At 35.7% G+C, this 19,909-nt stretch overlaps 2 protein-coding genes and 1 long non-coding RNA gene across 4 annotated transcripts; 1 reads left to right on the forward strand and 2 right to left on the reverse strand.

Annotated features, from left to right (window-relative positions):
- Positions 1-2,018: 2,018 nt before the first annotated feature.
- On the reverse strand, positions 2,019-5,604 carry LOC137037737 (uncharacterized). The gene is made up of 3 exons (XR_010897315.1): positions 4,823-5,604; positions 4,479-4,508; positions 2,019-4,380 (listed from the first exon to the last, which is right to left on the reverse strand). It is a non-coding gene; the product is annotated as an uncharacterized lncRNA (long non-coding RNA).
- A 1,108-nt stretch (positions 5,605-6,712) lies between these two features.
- Positions 6,713-13,247, forward strand: glmp (glycosylated lysosomal membrane protein). Its single transcript, XM_067411305.1, has 6 exons — positions 6,713-6,875; positions 7,883-8,155; positions 8,259-8,453; positions 10,147-10,365; positions 10,524-10,789; positions 12,399-13,247. Exons 1-6 carry the CDS (start codon positions 6,777-6,779, stop codon positions 12,568-12,570), a joined length of 1,224 nt encoding a protein of 407 aa, XP_067267406.1. The 5' UTR covers positions 6,713-6,776; the 3' UTR covers positions 12,571-13,247.
- Positions 13,248-13,434: 187 nt separating this feature from the next.
- tmem79a (transmembrane protein 79a) lies at positions 13,435-19,866 on the reverse strand. Of its 2 annotated transcripts, XM_067411307.1 has the most exons (6): positions 19,737-19,835; positions 19,477-19,519; positions 17,354-17,854; positions 15,841-16,026; positions 15,417-15,639; positions 13,435-14,400 (listed from the first exon to the last, which is right to left on the reverse strand). In XM_067411307.1, exons 3-6 carry the CDS (start codon positions 17,772-17,774, stop codon positions 14,208-14,210), a joined length of 1,023 nt encoding a protein of 340 aa, XP_067267408.1. In that variant the 5' UTR covers positions 17,775-17,854; positions 19,477-19,519; positions 19,737-19,835; the 3' UTR covers positions 13,435-14,207. The 2 variants fall into 2 exon arrangements, with proteins under 2 accessions (XP_067267408.1, XP_067267407.1); XM_067411306.1 differs by lacking the exon at positions 19,477-19,519 and having other exon boundaries at positions 19,737-19,866.
- Positions 19,867-19,909: the final 43 nt, after the last annotated feature.

Raw genomic sequence — 19,909 nt, forward strand, 5'->3', positions numbered from 1 at the left:
CATAAAACCTTCATTATATATACTTAATTCTTAATAAAAACAACTTGTACAGCAGTGTGACATTAGTATACAATTGTTATAGACATGCCTCCGAGGCAAGAATACTTCAATACTGATCATCAGTACCATCTCAGTGCTCAAGATGACGGTCAGTATAAAGGGAGAGAGGTGCTGTTTTTTTACAATGTATTCCTTTTTTTTTTTTTTTTTTTTTTCTAATGGTGGCATATCTCATGCTACATTTCATTTTGTCTCTGTGCTTGTTATGAACCCTTAGACTTGCATCAACTGGGCCCGTCTACCCTCAGCTCTGCACAACTGCACCAAACATCACCTACTCTAGAGGACACATACTCCAAACGACACTGTGTGCCGGGTAACTCGGAGGAAGGTGAGTCCATGAAGCTTAATTACATTAAAAATTCTGTCTAATTGTTATTAGAGCCAAAGAAGTTTGCTACCAAAATCATCATTCTGATTCAGTATCATACCATTCTGAAAAAGTAAACGGATGTAAAAAATCAAAACATACAACTAACAGCAAAGATTACTAGGGAGTTAAAAGCATGTGCCATGCAGTGCTTGGGCTTGCAGTGTTTGCAGCTATATTCAGATGTTTGTGTGGAAAGACATTACTGTTACATAATTTAGTTTTGACTAAATTGACATCCCTCAGTTTTGTTTACTGGTCAAAGTGTTTGTTGTTGTTTAATTGTTTTTATTGTTTTCTTATTAAACAGCATCTATACCTCAGTCTCCTGTGAGACGGATGCTGGGACTGCTCAGTGAACTGGCTGAAAACTCTGACTACAGTGATGCCATTACTACAATGGCCAAGCAGCTTGAAAAGATGCAGCACAACCCGACCCAACTGATCTCTGCATTTTACTGTTTTGGTAAAGGGATGTCTGTGTCAAAACGTGCAGCAGCATTAAGACGAGCTGCTAGAAGACCAGGTCCTATTATTGGCTGTCAGCCAACAGCAGTGGCCCGAAGAACAAATAAGACCGGTTCTAGGCGGCGTTTGACAGCTGGACGGCCCAGAAAAAGTAGTTCTGGTCCAGAGCATGACTACAGCAGATATACAGGAAAAGGGGGGAAAAGGGCTGTCAGGGTTCGCCACAAATTGTCAGAATCTGTGGCAATGAACTACTCGCATCAAACTTAAAATGGTACCAATGTTTGTATAGTGTGAGTGGGTTGGGTGTTTTTAATTTGTTTGTTCTGAATGTTTCAAAATATCAATTAGTAGACAAGTTTAAGGGTTAGTTCACCCGAAAATGAAAATTCTGTCATTAATTACTCACGCTCATGTTTTTCCACACCTGTAAGACCTTTGTTCATCTTGAGAACACAAATTAAGATATTTTTGATGAAACCCAAGTGGTATATGACTTGTCCATAGACGGCAATATAATCAACACTTTCAAGGTCCAGAAAGGTACTAAAGATATCATTAAAACAGTCATGTGACTGCAGTGGTTCAACCTTAAATTTATTAATGATGAGAAATACTTTTTGTGTGCAAAAACAAAACAAAAATTACAACTTTATTCAACAATCTCTTCTCTTCTGTGTCATTCTTATAATTGCTTACGTCCAGCGCTTCCAGGTTCTACGTCAGAACGCCGACTCATTATTGGCCGGCTCCTGCGTCAGCATCACACGCATGCATCATGCTGATCACATGATCAGCTTTAGCCAATACTGAGCCGGCATTCTGACGTAGAACCTGGAAGCGCTGGACGTAAACAATTATGAGAATGACACAGAAGAGAAGAGATTGTTGAATAAAGCTGTAATTTTTGTGCGCTTAAAAAAAAAAAAAAAAAATTCTCGTCTCTTCATAACATGTTGAACCACTGCAGTCATATGACTGTTTTAACAATGTCTTTAGTACCTTTCTGGACCTTGAAAGTGTTGATTTATATATCTCTGTCTATGGACGAGTCATATACCTCTCAGATTTCATCAAAAATATCTTAATTTGTGTTCTGAAGATGAACGAAGGTCTTACGGGTGTGGAACGACATGAGGGAGAGTAATTAATGACATTATTTTCATTTTTGGGTGAACTAACCCTATACTGCAAGTATTATTTATGAATTCTAGGTTAGGACTGCAGGTTATGAAGTTATATTAAAAATCATATTCATAAACTTGTTTACACTAGGAACTGCAGAGACAAATTTAATTTCATGCATCCTTTTAAAGTTCTTGATAGCATTGTGAATTGTATGTAATATTGTTTTTGTGTACCATGGCATTTTTGCATTTTATCTGTTTAACCACACAGTGCTGTGGTATTTTTTCTTAATCAGCTCTGTGATCATTTGTAATCATTAAATTATTTCAAAGAAAGGTGTGCTTTCAAATCAGTCTCTGGGTACTTTGATGTCATACTCTGATTGGTCTGCGCAGCTTCAGGTAGCCTTAGACTGCAGGGTAATGAGGTCATATTGTTTACTAAAGAATGAAGAATAAGCTAAAGAATATATATATATTTTTTTTTTAAACCCTTTTGTTTGTGGGTGTTTTATAATCTATATGTGTGTAGTTTTATGCACTTTTAATTCACTTTATGCATCCTTTTTATTTAAGTTGTAAATTGTGTGTGCAACGTTTCACTTTGTATACACACTTGTGTATCCCTTTTGTATATTGGGTATTGTATTAAAATTAGTTTCCCACATGAAAAATATTATAGTAAATAATAGTAATTACTATAGTGTTTTGAACCATACTATAGTAAAGTACTTTAGAATTTACCACCACAAATTTAATTTTAGTTGTAGTGGTAATATAAAAACTATAGTAATATAAACAAATTACCCAATACTGTAAGTATTCTACAACTATAGGGTGTCTTATACTACAATACACTATAGTATACTTTAGTTTTTACTAGAGTAAACTATACTGTTCATTACAGTTTATCAGTTCACTATAGTTAATGCTACAGTATTCTGTAGCATTCATAAACAAAGTGTTGTAAATACTTAAATATACACTCTATACTACATTTTACCATAGTGCGGTTTACAAACACTATCGTACTTAATATAAATTACTATAGTATTTTTTCATGTGGGGCGGTGTGGCAAATCAGCGCCGTGATTTAGTTGACCAATGAAATCGAGCTAGAGACGTGAGTCAAGGCTGCGGGGTGGGGTTTTAACGCAAAGGGGCGTGGTTTGCACTTAACTGGTTTGGGGAAAAAAATCACGCCGATGGGACACACTTAAAGTCTTGCAAAAAAAAAGCATTTACAGCTTTTTTTTATTATTATTTTCAATACTTTGCATTTTAAAATACACTTCTAAATGTCCATTCAGTGGTCGCCATTTTAAAATTGTGATGCTTCTTTAAGTGATAAAAAAACAGTTGCAAATGTTGTACAAAATACACACAGCACACTCATGTTTGCATCAATAAAATGTGCAACACTTTATATTTTACTACCAAATTATATGTAATATCTTACTAATTTAACTTACAGTCGAATGTTTTCCTTGACATCTCACGATTTCGGGGCATGTGAGTTCCCCAACATAATGCATGATGGGATACGCTCAGAAGCGGTATTTGAGATAGTGTGCATTAAGGGCACTGCACTTGTGCATTTTTAAGACACTGGACAGCCTTGCACACTTACTTCCTGTCACATGCACGAGCTCTCAAGACCACAAGTGTGTGTATTTGGACAGGGCATTGGAGTTCGTCTTTCCTTGTTTTTCCCTCTGATCCAGTTTCCCAGTGTGTCTGATTATTGATTACACCCTGTTCAGTTCATTATCTAGTTATTAAGTCCAGTGTTTCCTGTGTTCTTTGTCTGGTGTTGTAATATTGATGCTTTTTGCCTGTTCCTCCTGTGTGGATTTATTAAAGTGGATTTAATCCTGAACTCTCCCTTGTTGCGCTTCCCGTTAGCAGCCGTCTGTGACAGAGAGAGACTGTCCATTAATGTTCATGACAGTGTTTTTTCCGGGATAAGTTGCCAGATCTGTCCTCAACCCTCCCCGTTACATGGCTTGGGATTCACACACAGTCACGAGGAGAACATGTGAACTCCACACAGAGACTCAGACTCAGATGAACCGAGGATCTTCTGCTGTGAGGAGACACTGTTATCACTGAACCCCTGCAGATACTGTCCACATGAAGAACATCCAGCTCTAATGTTCATGAGTGTGTTCATGCTGACAATCCTCTAGATCTGTTGACTCTGAAGGCAGATTACAAACAATCAGTGTCGTCTCTAGATGTTCTGGACTACTGTACTGTTCCTGTTCTGATGTTGGTATTTCCAGATGAGAGCAGATATCACCAGAGCCAGCAGAGTTACACTCACAGACATCACGATGATCCTAGATGCTACAGCTGGAAGGAGGAAGGAAGAGAACACAGATTTATTAAAATGATTTTTCTTTTTTAAACTCACTGCTTAAAGATTTTGTAATGTCTCCTGTTTTACTTACTACGTTGTTCTTCATCTGTGTGCGTTTTTTCTGTAAAGGAGATTGAAAGGTTAGAATTTGCTGTTCAAATCATGATGAATAAACCTGAGCTTTAAAATAAGATCAAATATCTCTGAACATCCACTGATCTTCTCTCACTGTGATCAAGATTTATCCTTCAGAATCCAGAACTCAGTGTCAGTGGATGTAAACTTATTAATGGTCAGGTTTGGAAAAATCCATATTGGAGATGACTGATCTGATATATTATGCAGGATGAGTCTCATTCAGTGTCTCTATCACAGTCCCTCATGTAAGATCAACACTATTACTAAAAGATATCCATAAAAATTTTTTGACTTTACCATGAATATCAAGTTGGTACTCCAGTGTGTGTCGCTGCACTTCTGTCTGATTATTTTTGTAACGAATTCTCAGAATGTATTTCCCAGCATCACTGAATCTCAGATCCTTGATGATGACATCACATGATCCATTTTTGAAAATCCTGCCATCTTTTTCATTCGGATAAATAGGGATAATTTTTGAAAATCTGCTTAAAGCGATATCTGAAATGTCTCTGTCCTTAAATTCACATGACAGCGTGATGCAGCCTCCTTGTTCCCCCGTCACACATCGAGGAGAGGATTCTGCAAACAGACAATAATATTCATTCAATACTGAGTATCAACACTGTAAAGTTTCCTTTTCTTTGTCAAGTTGCAAAACAAAAGAAATCAAACTCTCAAACATTTAATCAAGCTCTAAAACATGATTCTGAACTTTTTCCAGGATCTAAACACTATCCAGCACAAACCCCTTCCTTCATCCACACAATATTCTGGAGTTATTTGACTGGATTTGATGTTTCTCAGTCTCCACACACACTCCTGACACTGAATGAGCCAATGAGCATCTCCAGACGGGTTCCTGAACCAAAGAACCGCTCCCAAATCAACCAATCAGAGAGAACCCAATGATCCGCTTCAATCAGATCTTTCTGACTCAGACTCGACCTGATAATCTGACTTTATCTCTGACTGTAGATTTGATTTGATTCATTTGAATCTAATGTCATGTAAAGACAGAAACATGAGAGAGCAGGATCCAAATGCAGCTTAATATTTTAATAATAATAATAATAATAATAAGATAAACCAATCTAGTATATTGTATATTGACACCACATGAAAGAAAAAGACTAGAAAAAGAACACAGAAACACTCTTCAAAATACAGGTTCATTATTTCAAGCAAAGTCACTTGGTGCAAAATAGAAACAATCGACAAACTGGAACTGAAAATCAAAGATTGTTACAATTTATCAACAAAAGTGATACTGACCGATATAATGTATCAAACACAACAGCAGAAGATTCAAGCATTTGGACCTGATGAGAAACAGAAGAGCTGATTTATGTCACAGATTCAGGATAATAATCACAAACACATTAATACAGAGATAAAACACTTTCCTGAGCAGTAAAACATTCACTTAATCTGAAATATTTGACAAATGAGGATATGCCCTGCTGAATAAACCAGCTCAAACCAGCTTCAAAACCAGCATATGCTGTTTTATCAGCAGGGTGATATGATAAAAATATCAAATAAGAAACATGAAACTATACAAATGATTCCTGTGTAATACTGAAATGATAAAATAACAGGCTTTAGAAACTCACTAACAATCTAATAATTATATTTAATAACCCCAGAGAACACATATTTAAAAACCACATAGAAAACATAATCGTAATCTATCATGTCGGCTTTATTTCCGCATCACTATCAGGTTTAGTTTTTCATAAATAGACACACAAATATTGGTTAACACAAAAACAAGCTTGATTTATAAAACAAACAAACAAAAAAACATGAAAACTTACATTGTAAAAGTTCGGGAATTTCATGTTCAGCCGTCAAAACTCTGTTAGCTAATCCTCAGGACGACATCTTCTTTAGTGAGTTTCGAGTAAAAACGAAACTAAAAATATCCCAAAGCAGGTGAACTTCCTGAAATATGAAACATTTATATATTTTCCTCCACTGGTTATTCTTTCAAAGCATATTGATCTAACGGGAAACTAATGCATGATGTTGAGTGACTGAATTATTAATAAAATCATTCGCATATGAATTCAACAATTAACTAATGCTTTTTTTTTTTCTTTTTTAAAAAAGACTTTTAATTTAAAAAGTGAAAGACTCTCATTTTGAAGCCTGTTTCCGTGTCTGGATCATGTGATTGGACGGGTCACATGATCTGAAACAGCAGAATGTCATTTCTTGTTTCCTCTTCAGTGTTTAGAGAATAAAAATGTGGATATTCAGAGTGAGTTTGATCTGCTCGCTGTTGTTTGTTGTGTTTGGATCAGCGTTTGGATTCCTGGGGAATGGAGACACATTTCGACGGAAGGTACAAATAAAACACTGAGATAAAACTGAACAAACTTCATCAAGATGCAACAACAAACAATCATTAAAACCGACAAATACGTTTAGAAAAACCATTATTATTTACATTTTTATTCTAATCTATGGATGTTTGTGTTTATTTGAAATCCTTTACAGTGATTCAGTCAGATAATATCACAGTACTTTGATTAACTGATTACCATAATTATTTACCATGGTACTTTAAATAATACTACAGTACATATCCAAAACAACATTACTATAGTATTGTGTCTCAAACAGCATGTTGTGTAATTGAACATTTTGGCTCATTTCAGTTTGTTCTGTTGATTATCAGGTTCATCTGAGTGTGTTTTTGTAAGATTAGATGAAACTAGATTTCAGTTTAATTAGTGACATTAATTAGTGTATTAATGATTTACGTGTGCTGTTATTCCATACATTAGACCTGTTAAACCCATAACCTGCTTTCTGTTGTCATATTATCATATATTGAATTAAAATGAATAATAACTTTAATCTAGATCACAGCATTACAGATATTTGACAGTCTATTAGTAAATAACTTTGAAAAGTGATCAACATTATTATTTAATTAAATCAGTATATGTTTTTCTTTCTGATTGGTTCATTTGCTCTTACATTTTAATTTGTCGCACCACAAAAAGTGATATATCTTATTTTATACGTGTCGTTTAATCTTAAGTTTTGTGTCACACTTTATTTTAGTGTCCTTGTCACACGTCACATGATGTTACTATAGTAATAACTATAAATTATGCATAATTACATGCAACTAAACTCTAAATCAAACCCTAATACTGCTAAACCTACATTAAGCACACATAGTTAATTAATACTCCTCAGTGCAATCAAGTTTTCCTTATTAAAAATCTGTTTTCTACAAATAATGAATTAGGTTTGTATGTTGTTATTGTAACTCATAAACGAGCTTTAGCAGGAACACGAGGGCATGTGCTGATGCTCTCTCTCCTCTGTTCTCCTCAGGTGTCTCTGGAGCTGAACCCGGGTCTGAAGCCTCCCTCGTCTCTTCCTCCTGGAGCGGTTCTGGTTCATGCGCGAGGACTGGGACTCAACGACACGCTTCACTTCTTACTGTGTAATCATGGCGCTCCGGCGCTGCTGCTGGTCCACACTAACAGCACAGAGTCTGCGGTGCGGCTGGACTGGCCCGTGTTCATCAACCGCAGTTCCTCAGGCAGCCTGAGGGTGGAGCCGGAGAGCAGCGTGACCTACAGCTCTGCGCTAGTGTTCACCAGAGTGAGATTCATGTCATGCATTATCAGGGAACTGAACCACTTCTGCTACTGTGTAAAATGAGAACTGAATGTGAGAAGTGATTTCTGCTGTGTTTGTGTCTCAGTTATGGGAGTATGATGATGTCAACAACACCGCCGACCCGCAGAAGACGGCAGAGTCCAGTTTCTACCCTCCTTACGAGCTCCAGAACTTCATCTGGTCGGACCTGAACTCCACCGTCAACCAGTCGGATCACGTGATCACGTTATGCGGCAGAGAGAAATCAGAGAGTTTCCTCAATGGCTCCCTCTGTCTGAAAGTAAGCAGAACTGCAGTACAACTGACAGTAACAGGATGAATGTAGATGATTAAATCCGTATGTCAAGTCAAGTCAAATTTATTTATATAGCGCTTTTACAATTGGTAATTGTTTCAAAGCAGCTTTACATATTAGAAGCACAGAAAAAAGAGAAGTGGTTAAAAATAAGCTGTACAAACAAGCGTGGTAATGTGTAACATATACAAGATGGTGCTACATTAAGCCAATGTCGGCTGACTCCCAGGGGTGGAAAAAAACCCCTAGGGGAAAAACCCAGCGTGCTAACACTGGGAAAAAAGTCCTAAGAGGGAAAAAACCCCTTGGAAGATATATATAATATATGTAAATGGATATGGAGATCAAAATCTGAATTATACATTTTTATTATAGAGATTAAAAATAGATTATATATAAATATACGGATACGGGGATTAAAAATCTGAATTATAGATGCAGATTTTTAATCTGTTCATCCGTCTGTCTATCTATCTATCTATCTATCTATCTATCTAGCAACCACCCAGAACACCATGGCAACTGCCTAGCAACCACACAAATCACCCTGGGAACATCCTAGCAACCAGCCCGAGTACCCTAGCAACCACATAGCTACACCCTAGCAACCACCCAGAATACCTTAGCAACCGCATAGCAACACCCTAACAACCACCCTGAGTACCCTAGCAACCACATAGCAACACCCTAGCAACCACTCAGAATACCTTATCAACTGCATAGCAAAACCATAACAGCCACGCGTAGTACTTTAGCAGCCACATAACAACACCTCAGCAACCACCTTGAGTACCCGGACTCTATCAAACTTTATCTATAAAACTAAATCAATCTATCTATCTATCTCATAGCAACCACCCAGAACACCATGGCAACTGCCTAGCAAACACACAAATCACCCTGGCAATATCCTAGCAACCAGCCAGAGTACCCTAGCAACCGCATAGCAACACGCTAGCAACCATCCAGAATATCTTAGCAACCGCATAGCAACACCTTAGCGACCACCCCAAATACCCTAGCAACCGCATAGCAACACCCTAGTGACCACTCATAATACCTTAGCAACCACCCCAAGTACCATAGCAACCACCCAGAATACCTTAGCCACCAGATAGCAACACCTTAGCAGCCACATAACACCTCAGCAACCACCTTGAGTACCCTGACTCTATCTATCAAACTACATCTATCTATCTATCTATCTATCTATCTATCTATCTATCTATCTATCTATCTATCTATCTATCTATCTATCTATCTATCTCATAGCAACCACCCAGAAAACCATGCCTACTGCCTAGCAACCACACAAATCACCCTGGCAACATCCTAGCAACCAGCCTGAGTACCCCAGCAACCGCATAGCAACACCCTGGCAACCACCCAGAATACCTTAGTAACCACATAGCAACACCCTAGCAACCACCTTGAGTACCCTAGCAACCACATAGCAACACCTCAGCAACCACCCCAAGTACCCTAGCAACCACATAGCAACACCCTAGCGACCACTCAGAATCTATCTATCAAAACTTCTAAACTAAAACAAACTGAGAACTTTAAACTTTATAACCTACTTTAAACTTTCTGGGCCGGCTTTTTCAAGCCAACTTACAGTTTGTCTCGACAAACCTTTTTCATCTAGTTGATGTTTGTTGTTCTTCGCTCTCTTCAGTTCTCAGTGTTTGAGTCGGCGGGTCGGGAGCAGGCGTGGCCGAGTCTCCTTCATAACGCCAACTCCTCGCAGCTCCGCGTCTGGCTGGAGGGCGTCACGCCGCAAGGAAACAACTCCAGATTCGCTCTGGAGTTTCAGTCGGTCGGGGACTCTGGATTCCAGGGAAGAGTTGATGTCCGCAGCTCCATAGATGACGAGTACACTCCCTCCATCTTCAAGGTACAAACATGGACATTTTTTCAGCTTTTTGACTGAGAATATTAGCCTCGTCATCATGTCGCTGAAGTTATTCTGATTCAGGATTATGAGGAACATAAATCATTTATGATAATCACTGCAGTACTCATGTCCTGTCATGTGATCGTGTCTTCTCTCAGGTGTCTCAGTGGGTCTCGTTCCCGCTCAACTCCAGCGGAGCGTGGGGTTTCTCTCAGTGGAAGCCCGTGGCGTATCGTAAGCCGGAGCCGGTGTTCGAGGACGCCACGCCCTGCAGACACTCTCCGCTGGTGTCCGTGAGCCGCGTCCCTCCGTCCGCTCTGGTCCGGGCCTATTTCAGAGACGACCCTCAGATCCACGGGCTCAACATCAGCTTCGGCATCGATAAAGACCCCGTCTTCTACAGCGACACCCGATACGTCAGCTGGTGAGTGGACACACTTACAGTACTGATACAACTGTCAAACGACTGACTACCAAAACTAAAACTGTAAAATTAAAGTGAAATTTAATAAAAAATAAAATACAGAAATTTTTACTGAATGTTTTACAGAAAAACACTGTTATTTTACAGTTTATTATTATGATCAAACACCTTCACTTTAAATAAAATTAATAAAAAAACGGTCAAATTACTGACGGCAACAGAAAACGACTGTAAAATAATTTTTAATTAAGCTATTTTTTAATTCATTTATTTTACCTATGCTTGCTGATTAGTATATGTTGTTATTATAATTTTTTTATTATATGAATTAAACATATTTAATTTTATATGTATTAAATAAAAATGTAATTATTGTCTATTCACAAAAATATTGTTTTTGAATATTTAAATTGAAGATATTAAAAATACTATATATTAAATGCATATAAAATGATTTTGTTGATTGTAATTTTGTATTGGTTCTTTTTTAATTCGTCATTTATTTTTTACCCATACTTGCCCATTAGTATTTGTTGTGAAATAAGAAAATATAAAAATATAAAGAATATTTGTAATAGTTTTTGAATATTTTTTATATTTACAATTCAAATATTAAAAAATAAAAAATATTCAAAAACTATTACAAATATTCTTTATATTTTTTTCTTATTTCACAACAAATACTAATATATATATATATATATATATATATATATATATATATATATATATATATATATTAAATTGATATCTTATTAATTGTAATTTTATTTTTCCCATACTTGCTGATTAATATTTTAGAAATAATAAAATATTTTATTTTATTTATTTTGCTTTTGAATATTTTAATTGATACATATTACATTTTAATTTTATTGATTGTAATTTTCTGTTGTTTTTTTCGTCATTTACTTTTTTACCCCATTCTTGCTGATTAGTATCTGTTAGTATAATTATTTAATATATTAATTAAAATAGTTAATTTTATATGTATTAAATAAAAATTAAATTGTCTATTGACAAAAAATATTGTTTTTGAAAATTAAATGGAAGATATTAAAAATACTACATATTAAATAAATATGAAATGATTTTGTTGATTGTAATTTTGTAATGTCTCCTGACTTTTAAGTAAAAACTGTATTAAATACATATTAAATTGATATTTTATTGATCTTTTTGCATGAATGACCTTTGACTGTAGTTTTGCAATAATTACAACAATAAAGCACACATTTTCACCTTTTTTGTAAATATGTGCAGTTTGTTTCATTGAGTAAAATACATCTGCTCATGTTTAAATGGTTTTCAAGTGAAGTAAGTTTCCTGAACACGCCCCTTGTCAGTCAGATAGCCCCGCCCCCAAACTCACATGATTGGTTGAGTCAGAGGTCGACAGGCCGCTCAAATGTCTAACTACCAAATGACTGAATTATAGTAACTTTACAACGACACACCAGAAACTGAACATCTGAGCATCAGCCAACAGTTCTAAAACACATTAAACAAACAGTACCTCATATTAAACACAGTATTTCCTGTATGAGTGTTTGATCTGTTTGAATAGTGTCTGACCTCTGACCTCTCTCTGTGTCTGTCTTACTCTCAGGACGGTGTTAATGGGCATGGGCGAACCTCCGGCCGATGCATTCTCCACGTTAATCATTATCATCATCGCTGTTGGACTTGGTACTCCGCTGGCCATCATCATCGTGGGTGGAGTGTTTGTTTGGGTCCGCAAGAGGATGACAAATGGGTCAATCTACGAGCCAATCAACTGAGAGCTTATGGTACAAGCCCCGCCCCAATGTAGACACACACGCCAATCAGCGATGAGGTCACTGACCCCTGACCGGACGATGAGAACGATCACACGCACGTTACTGATGATGATGTCTGAATGTGCCTGAACATTTGCAGACAAACTCTCTCTGGATGAAAATATCATGACGTCTTTTTGATTTGAACATGTTACATATTGAATTTTTTACATCTTTATACTTCAAACTGATTGGCCAAATCGAGTGATTATTAAATTTTTTTTTTTTAAAAACATGATGCTTGTCCCATAATAATAATAATCCTGCTTGTATAATCAGTTATTTTAAAACATGAATTTCTCTTTAACCCTGAAATATATGCAGATGTTTTGAGGAATGAAAGCGCTGATGGAGGTTCTCAGGGATTCAGACTGCAGCAGGTTTAGTGTTTCCTGTTCATCAGATGATTTCAGGAGAACTCTGCTGCTTTGTTGTAAATTGCATTTTTGTAAACATTGATTTGCACGTTTAAACACTGAAATCTTTCTGTTTTTGTTGTTTCTGCCACCGCCAGTGACTTATAAAACTGTAAATAAGGATTTAAAAACCTTTTTTTCCTCTATATAAGCTTCTTCTCTGTGATGTTTCATACAGCTGTCAATCAAACACTGACGGCGTTACAATCAAACTTCCTGTGCATCATTTATTCAAAAACATTCAATAAAGATGGAAACATCAGATTGTGAAGTCATAACAAGACTGCATTAGGACAAACATTAGTAAACATATGAGGAATATGGCACAAATCAATAATTATAATCACATCATGACATAAATAACTGCATGATGCATGTCTGAAACATTAAACATCTAAATACTTCTCTGTAAAACACTCTATTATCCAACATATCCGGCTTACAAATAACAAATGACATTTCAAGGCCCATTTTAGGATTCTTATGCTTGCATTGCATGAATATTAAACACATATCTCTATCATTTTTGTAAATTTGGGAGAGAAATGTGTTTAATTCTCATGTAATAATACAAGAAAGGCATCATAATGGTCCTAAAAACAAGCAAAATATAGCCTTTATGTATAATGTACATTTTAATGCATTATCTTTTCATAAATAACTGTAACCAAAGTTAAAATGCATTATAATATTTTCAGATTCCACCTGAAGTTGGTTGTTTATCATGCATTTTAATGCATTATACTTTCTAAAGGTGTGTTCGATGAATAATAATGTATTATAATTGGGGTTACAATTATTCATGAGATCATACGATGCATTATAAGGTGAATTAAAATACGTTTATAATGCATTATATAGAAAGGCTTTAAGTTGCCATTTCTTTCTTTTGATTTCAAGGTAAAATGTGATCATGACAGGCTTTGTGTGAGTCACTCATTTACTAACGGAGTAAACACTGAGGTCAGATCCTGAAAGCCCAAACCAGCAGGGTTTACAGCAGTTAAACAGGTTTAGTCTCATGACACATATTGAGTTTCAGTGCAAGAGAGAGTCTTTACTGACTGATTCTCCAGTCTTTCATTCTTCATTATTTGATTGTCTGGCTGGACGCAGGTGGACGTCAGCAGCAAAGTCGCACCCACATTTGTTTAAGTGATCGTTCTGAATGCGTCGTTGTGTTCACCCCCACCACCTTAGTTTTGGGGGTGGGGCTGTGGTGGGCGGGGCCACATCAAACACCGCCTCCTGTCCTCTCACAGAGCCGATGAAGTAGAGGTTTGCTCCCAGCAGAACAAGCAGAGGAAGGAACGAGAGCGTGAAACCGAGCGCTCGTACGCTGCTGCCGAACGCCACACAAACCCAGTAGATCAGCCTGAGGATCGACAACACACACAAGATTCAATGAGCAACATTTAAATGAATATGACAGTTTATTTCAGAGTGGTTCATGAACGACTTTTGTTCAGTTTGTATTTATAAAGAAACATGCATGGAGTCATTTTTGGAATAAACAAGTAAAGTGTTACTTTTTGAGAACACAACATAATATCCATGTAACAGTTTAGAGTATTGCAATGTAAATGTTACATTTAAAAGTGTTTCCATATAAGAAACATGTAACATTTCAATTTATTTATTTATTTACTTTTTAAATGATTTATTTACTATTACTTAGACCAACAGCTGAAAATGAGTAAAGATTAGAGCATTGCAAAAATGTAAAAGTTACATTTAAGTCTTAAAAGTACAATTTTCCAGTTTAAAAGTAAAAATTTTCTTGTTTAAAAGTAACACTACTTCAATAATGTCAATGTTACAATGTTACAAAATGTTACTTTTAATACTTAAATGTAACATTTTTCCAATTTAAAAGTAAAAAATTTTCAACTTTAAAGCAACAGTACTACAATAATGTCAATGTTACATTTAAAAGTCTTAAAAGTAACATTTTCTGATTTAAAAGTAACAGTATTGTAGTAATGTAAATGTTACATTTAAGTCTAAAAGAAACATTTTTTTTTCCCCATTTAAAAGTAACAGTTTTCCAATTGTAGAGTAACAGTATACTGCAATAATGTAAATGTTACATTTAAGTATAAAAAGTAACACTTTCCAATTTTAAAGTAACGGTATTGCAATAATGTCAATGTTACATTTAAGTATTAGAAGTAACATTTTCCAATTTTAAAGTAACGGTGCAATAATGTACATGTTACATTTAAAAGTCTTAAAGTAGCATTTTCTGATTTAAAAGTAACATTGTTGCAATAATGTAAATATTACATTTAAGTCTTAAAAGTAACATTTTTCCAATTTAAAAGTAATAATACTGTAATAATGTAAATGTTACATTTGAAAGTCTTAAAAGTAACCTTCCCCGACACACACCTGCCAATCACGAAGATGATGGTGAGCAGCGGCACCAGTTTGAGCATTTCCTGTTGGGTGTATGTTGCCATGACAGCGAGCTGCAGGAAGTAGAGCAGGTACAGGTGGAGTGAGTCTCGGACGTAGTGTCCGTGAACGGAGACCTCACGATTCTCCCACGTCCCGTCAAACAGAGGCTTCAGCGTCCCGAACTTCAGACGGGACACGCCCTGAACCAGCAGACCTGAAACAGAGAGATGGACATATATATATATATATATATATATATATTCACATAGAAAACAGATATTATTTCACAATATCACTGTTTTAACCATATTTATTGATCAAATAAATGCAGCCTTGGTGCCTTTTTAACACATTAGAAAACTTTACCAATCCCAAACTTTTCATAGTAGAGTATATATGTTTTATAGATCCTCACCCAGAATGATGGGAATGCTGGCGAAAAACGCACAGCGCAGTGTGTAGACCAGCCTGAGGGGGGTGCTGTCGAGGGGCGGGGCGTCAAAGGGGAGGAGCTTGTACCCGCCCCACGTCAGTAACGGGAACATGACCGCGGCAGCCGTTACACACGCACACAACCGCACAACCTCCACACAATAACTGTCTGAGAGAGAGACGATCAACACAACACAAACACTTTCATCAAATCAGCACTGAAGAACAATGTGCATTACACAATACTGCAATACATCCCACAATGCACTGCACTCTACTTGACCCAGGGTTTTTTAATATCAACTAAAACCAAAAAACATTTTGCAACTTGAAATAATTGTTAATTGATAAAAATAATAAAACAAAATGTATTTAAAAAAATTACTTGAAATAAAAAAAAAAGTTAACTGAAATAATATATATAAAAAATATATTTTTTTGGTATTTAAATTTTTGGCAAGGCAGCATTTCTCATTTTTGTTTATTTTAACTTAAAGTAATACAAGTTAACTAAAACACAAACTATAGACACTTTTAAAAGAAACAAAAATGACAAAAACAACTAAATTACTAAAACTTTGATTAAAATTAAACTAAAAATTGAAAAAAATCTAAATATTAATAAAATGTATAATAGTATAATCAATGACACTAAAATAACATCAGTTTCAATTGTTTTGTCTTAATAATTATTTGATTAGACTGCCATTAAACAAAAGTTAAAGTATTTTGCACAAAATGTGATTACTATAATTAGAAATGAAACTAAAACTATAAAAACATTTTTGCAACTTGAAATAATCATTCAATTAATAACAATAATACAAAACTTGTTTTAAAAATTATGTGAAATAAAAAAAAAGTTAACTAAAATATTATAGAATATTAAAAAAATAAACATCTGAAATACACTAGAATATATATTAAAAAAGTATTTTAATTAATCTTTTTGCCAAGACAACATTTCTCATTTTAGTTTAGTTTAGTTTAAGTACTAAAATAACTAAAACTGAAATAATAGACTCATTTAAAAGAAACAAAAACTAATAAAATGACCAAAACAACAAAATTACTAAAACTAAATCCAAAATATGAATAAAATATATAATAGTATAATCAATGATTTTAAAATAACATCAGTTTCAATGTGATAAATGAACCAGAAAAGAGTTAACAGAAACCAATCAATTGTTTTGTCTCAGCTAATTATTTGATTAGACTTTGATTAGAAATGAATGCATTTGTTTCCACAATGATAAATGAACGCTGCTGCATGCTATTGATTTATTGTCTAATAATCTTGTATAACCTACAGTATTTACTAAGCAGTACACAGTTACTCTAACGCTAATTAAGACATACTCCTGTTTTCATACAATCATCTTCAGTACTGCTGAAGTTCAGGGTTTGATTGATTTGTTTCAGATCATAAATGCCTTCTGTCCCACACAAACAATCCCGTTGACAGATTAGAGTTGTTCAGAAGCATCATTTACCTCCAGGTTTGTCTATATCGTCGATCCAGGGCGGGTGGAAGTGTTGTGGAGGGTTTGTGTGGAAGTTCTGCACATACAAAGGGATCTTCTCCATCTGGATCTCCTGCATCTGAACGTCTTCTCGTCCCGTGGGCTGAACGATCATCACGTTCGGAGTGAACGACTGCACCGCTTTCTCTGGCAACCAGGAGTCCTGCGACCCGTTCCCATCAACTTCATCATCTTCCTCCTCGTCGTCAGCCAGTGAACCGTCGTCGTCTCTGTGCTGTGACTTCTTCTCCTCCGTCCAGTTGTCTCGTAGCTCCAGCTCTCTGGTGCTCTCCATCCTGCTGTCGGCTCCCTGAACATCTCCATCGGATCGGGTCAGATCAGGGAGGTTCAGAGGCTGGATCTCTTCAGATGTTTCAGGTTTATCCGTCATGTTAGTGTGTGTCTGTGTTTCTGAGCTGGACTGACCGATGACACTCAGAACAGAGCGCTTGAGTTCACATTTCCACTGTCCTACACATTGAGAGAGAGAGATTTCAAACTTCTTCTGGAAATATAGATCATTTCAAAATGCCCAAATAATGCAGATCAATCAGTCGATCACTAGAACTTACACTCGAAAAAAGCTGGGTTGTTTAAACCCATATTTGGGTCAAATATAAACAAATGCAACCACTGGGTTTAAAAATCAGACTTTTTCACTTTGCAATGAACAGTTTTAGTGCAATATTTATAAATATTTGACATATTTATCAGTGTCCGACTTCAGTTTAAACAACGTAAGGCTGAACACTTAGATATATCACAATAACGAATATGCACGATATTGTTATCGTGGGCATTTCAAAATACCGTAAATAATTTATTACGCGCTCAGATGTAAACGTAATTATGTAAGCACAACATGCATGAGCAGCACATGACGGAACGAGTGAAGGAGACGCGCTGAATGAAGGTGCACGTTCACTCTCTGACAGCAGAGGGCGCTGATGGAACAGCAGAAATACAGCGGTTACCCCGGAAACCCCACAAACAAAGCAACTGCGCTAGTGAAGTTTTTAAAATGCTTCAAACAGACATTCATTTTTTTGTAATCTCAATGTTGTTCATCACAGCACCAAATACTTCAAGACTTAATAGGATATTTATTTTCAAACTTAAACATTTTTATATTTTAATCTGGACTACAACATGCACTAATGATTAGAAATGTTCTGATTATTTGTTATTGTTCAGTAAAACTTTGAGACATACAGCTTCATTAGTTAACATGTTAATTCATTATTACCAAACTGACCATGAAAAATACTTATAAAGCATTAATTATTCTTAATTAATGTTAATTTCTTAGGTACCGTTTAATAACATTACTGAAATCAAAATAACTTATGGACCGGAGATAAAACTAACAATGATCAGTTGTGTTTCTTAACTAACATTAACAAAAAATAACACTTTCTGTAACAAATGTAGCTATTGCTCAATCTTAGTTAATGCATTAAATAATGAGACCTTATATAGTGTCACCTGTTGCTCTTTATAATTCTTTTGCACTTTAATCTGTTTGAAAATTTTACTTTAAATATTTTGTGTGTATTATATTATTGTATTTAAACATTCAGAGTTTTTTTTTGTTATTACAAAAAGAGTTTGTATACTATGACAACACTTTTTTTGCAACTTATTTCAATATCGTGATAATACCGTATACCATGATAAAAGCTTCAGCAATTAATCGCAACATGGAAATTTGATAGCGTTACATGCCTATTTGTCATTTTGGCTGCGTGAGATTCTCCAGCTTTGTTGTTGTTGAGCTGTCAAAGCTCCGCCCTCTTCTGGAAAGGGGGCGGGGAGCAGCAGCTCATTTGCATTTAAAGGGACACACACAAAAATGGCGTGTTTTTGCTCACACCCAAATTTGACAAGCTATAATAAATGATCTGTGGGGGATTTTGAGCTGAAACTTCACACACACATTCTGGAGACACTTATATTACATTTTGTCAATTAGTCGAACACAAAAGTTCACATGGATCAAAGCTATCAGAGAACAGATTCCTCATGCATTAGTCACATACAGCACTTAAAAACACACAATACTTCACTGTGAAGTGTTCCTCTGATTCACTCACATTGTTACACTAGCTGTAATGAATGCAGTTCCACCAGTTTGACCTGAACTCGCGGAAATACAGCAGAAATAAACACAACACTACTGTAACAACACACTTTAATTAAAGTGAGATGATTCATTTAAAGCATACACAATTACATGCTGCTATTAAAACGCCTAAGAATCTGAGGCTTAAACAACAAACTCTTGATGTGAGATTATTTCACATGAAACTTTACAAACAATCCGAGAATGAAGTAAAAAGCTGTAATTTCTTACCTGACACTCAATTGAGAGGAATATCATGAATGTATATGGAATATTATAACTTATAATGACAGATCAGCAGTGTGAGGCTCGATCAGGATCTGTGATCACACACTCGTACAGGTGCGACGGTCAGTCCGCAGGTAAATCATTTCTCTCGGGATCACGTGACTCGCGTCGACGCC

The sequence above is a fragment of the Chanodichthys erythropterus genome, chromosome 15, assembly GCF_024489055.1.
Source record: "Chanodichthys erythropterus isolate Z2021 chromosome 15, ASM2448905v1, whole genome shotgun sequence".
NCBI classification, from domain to species: domain Eukaryota; kingdom Metazoa; phylum Chordata; class Actinopteri; order Cypriniformes; family Xenocyprididae; genus Chanodichthys; species Chanodichthys erythropterus.

Bases quoted from the DNA above. Each gene is read 5' to 3' on its own strand.
- glmp (XM_067411305.1), top strand. From the start codon at position 6,777: ATGTGGATATTCAGAGTGAGTTTGATCTGCTCGCTGTTGTTTGTTGTG. The intron at 6,876-7,882 runs GTACAAATAAAA...TGTTCTCCTCAG, and splicing joins GAGACACATTTCGACGGAAG to GTGTCTCTGGAGCTGAACCC. The intron at 10,790-12,398 runs GTGAGTGGACAC...TCTTACTCTCAG, and splicing joins GACACCCGATACGTCAGCTG to GACGGTGTTAATGGGCATGG.
- tmem79a (XM_067411306.1), bottom strand. From the start codon at position 17,774: ATGACGGATAAACCTGAAACATCTGAAGAGATCCAGCCTCTGAACCTC. The intron at 15,640-15,840 runs GTGAGGATCTAT...TCTCTGTTTCAG, and splicing joins CAGCATTCCCATCATTCTGG to GTCTGCTGGTTCAGGGCGTG. The intron at 14,401-15,416 runs GTGTGTGTCGGG...GTCGATCCTCAG, and splicing joins ATCATCTTCGTGATTGGCAG to GCTGATCTACTGGGTTTGTG.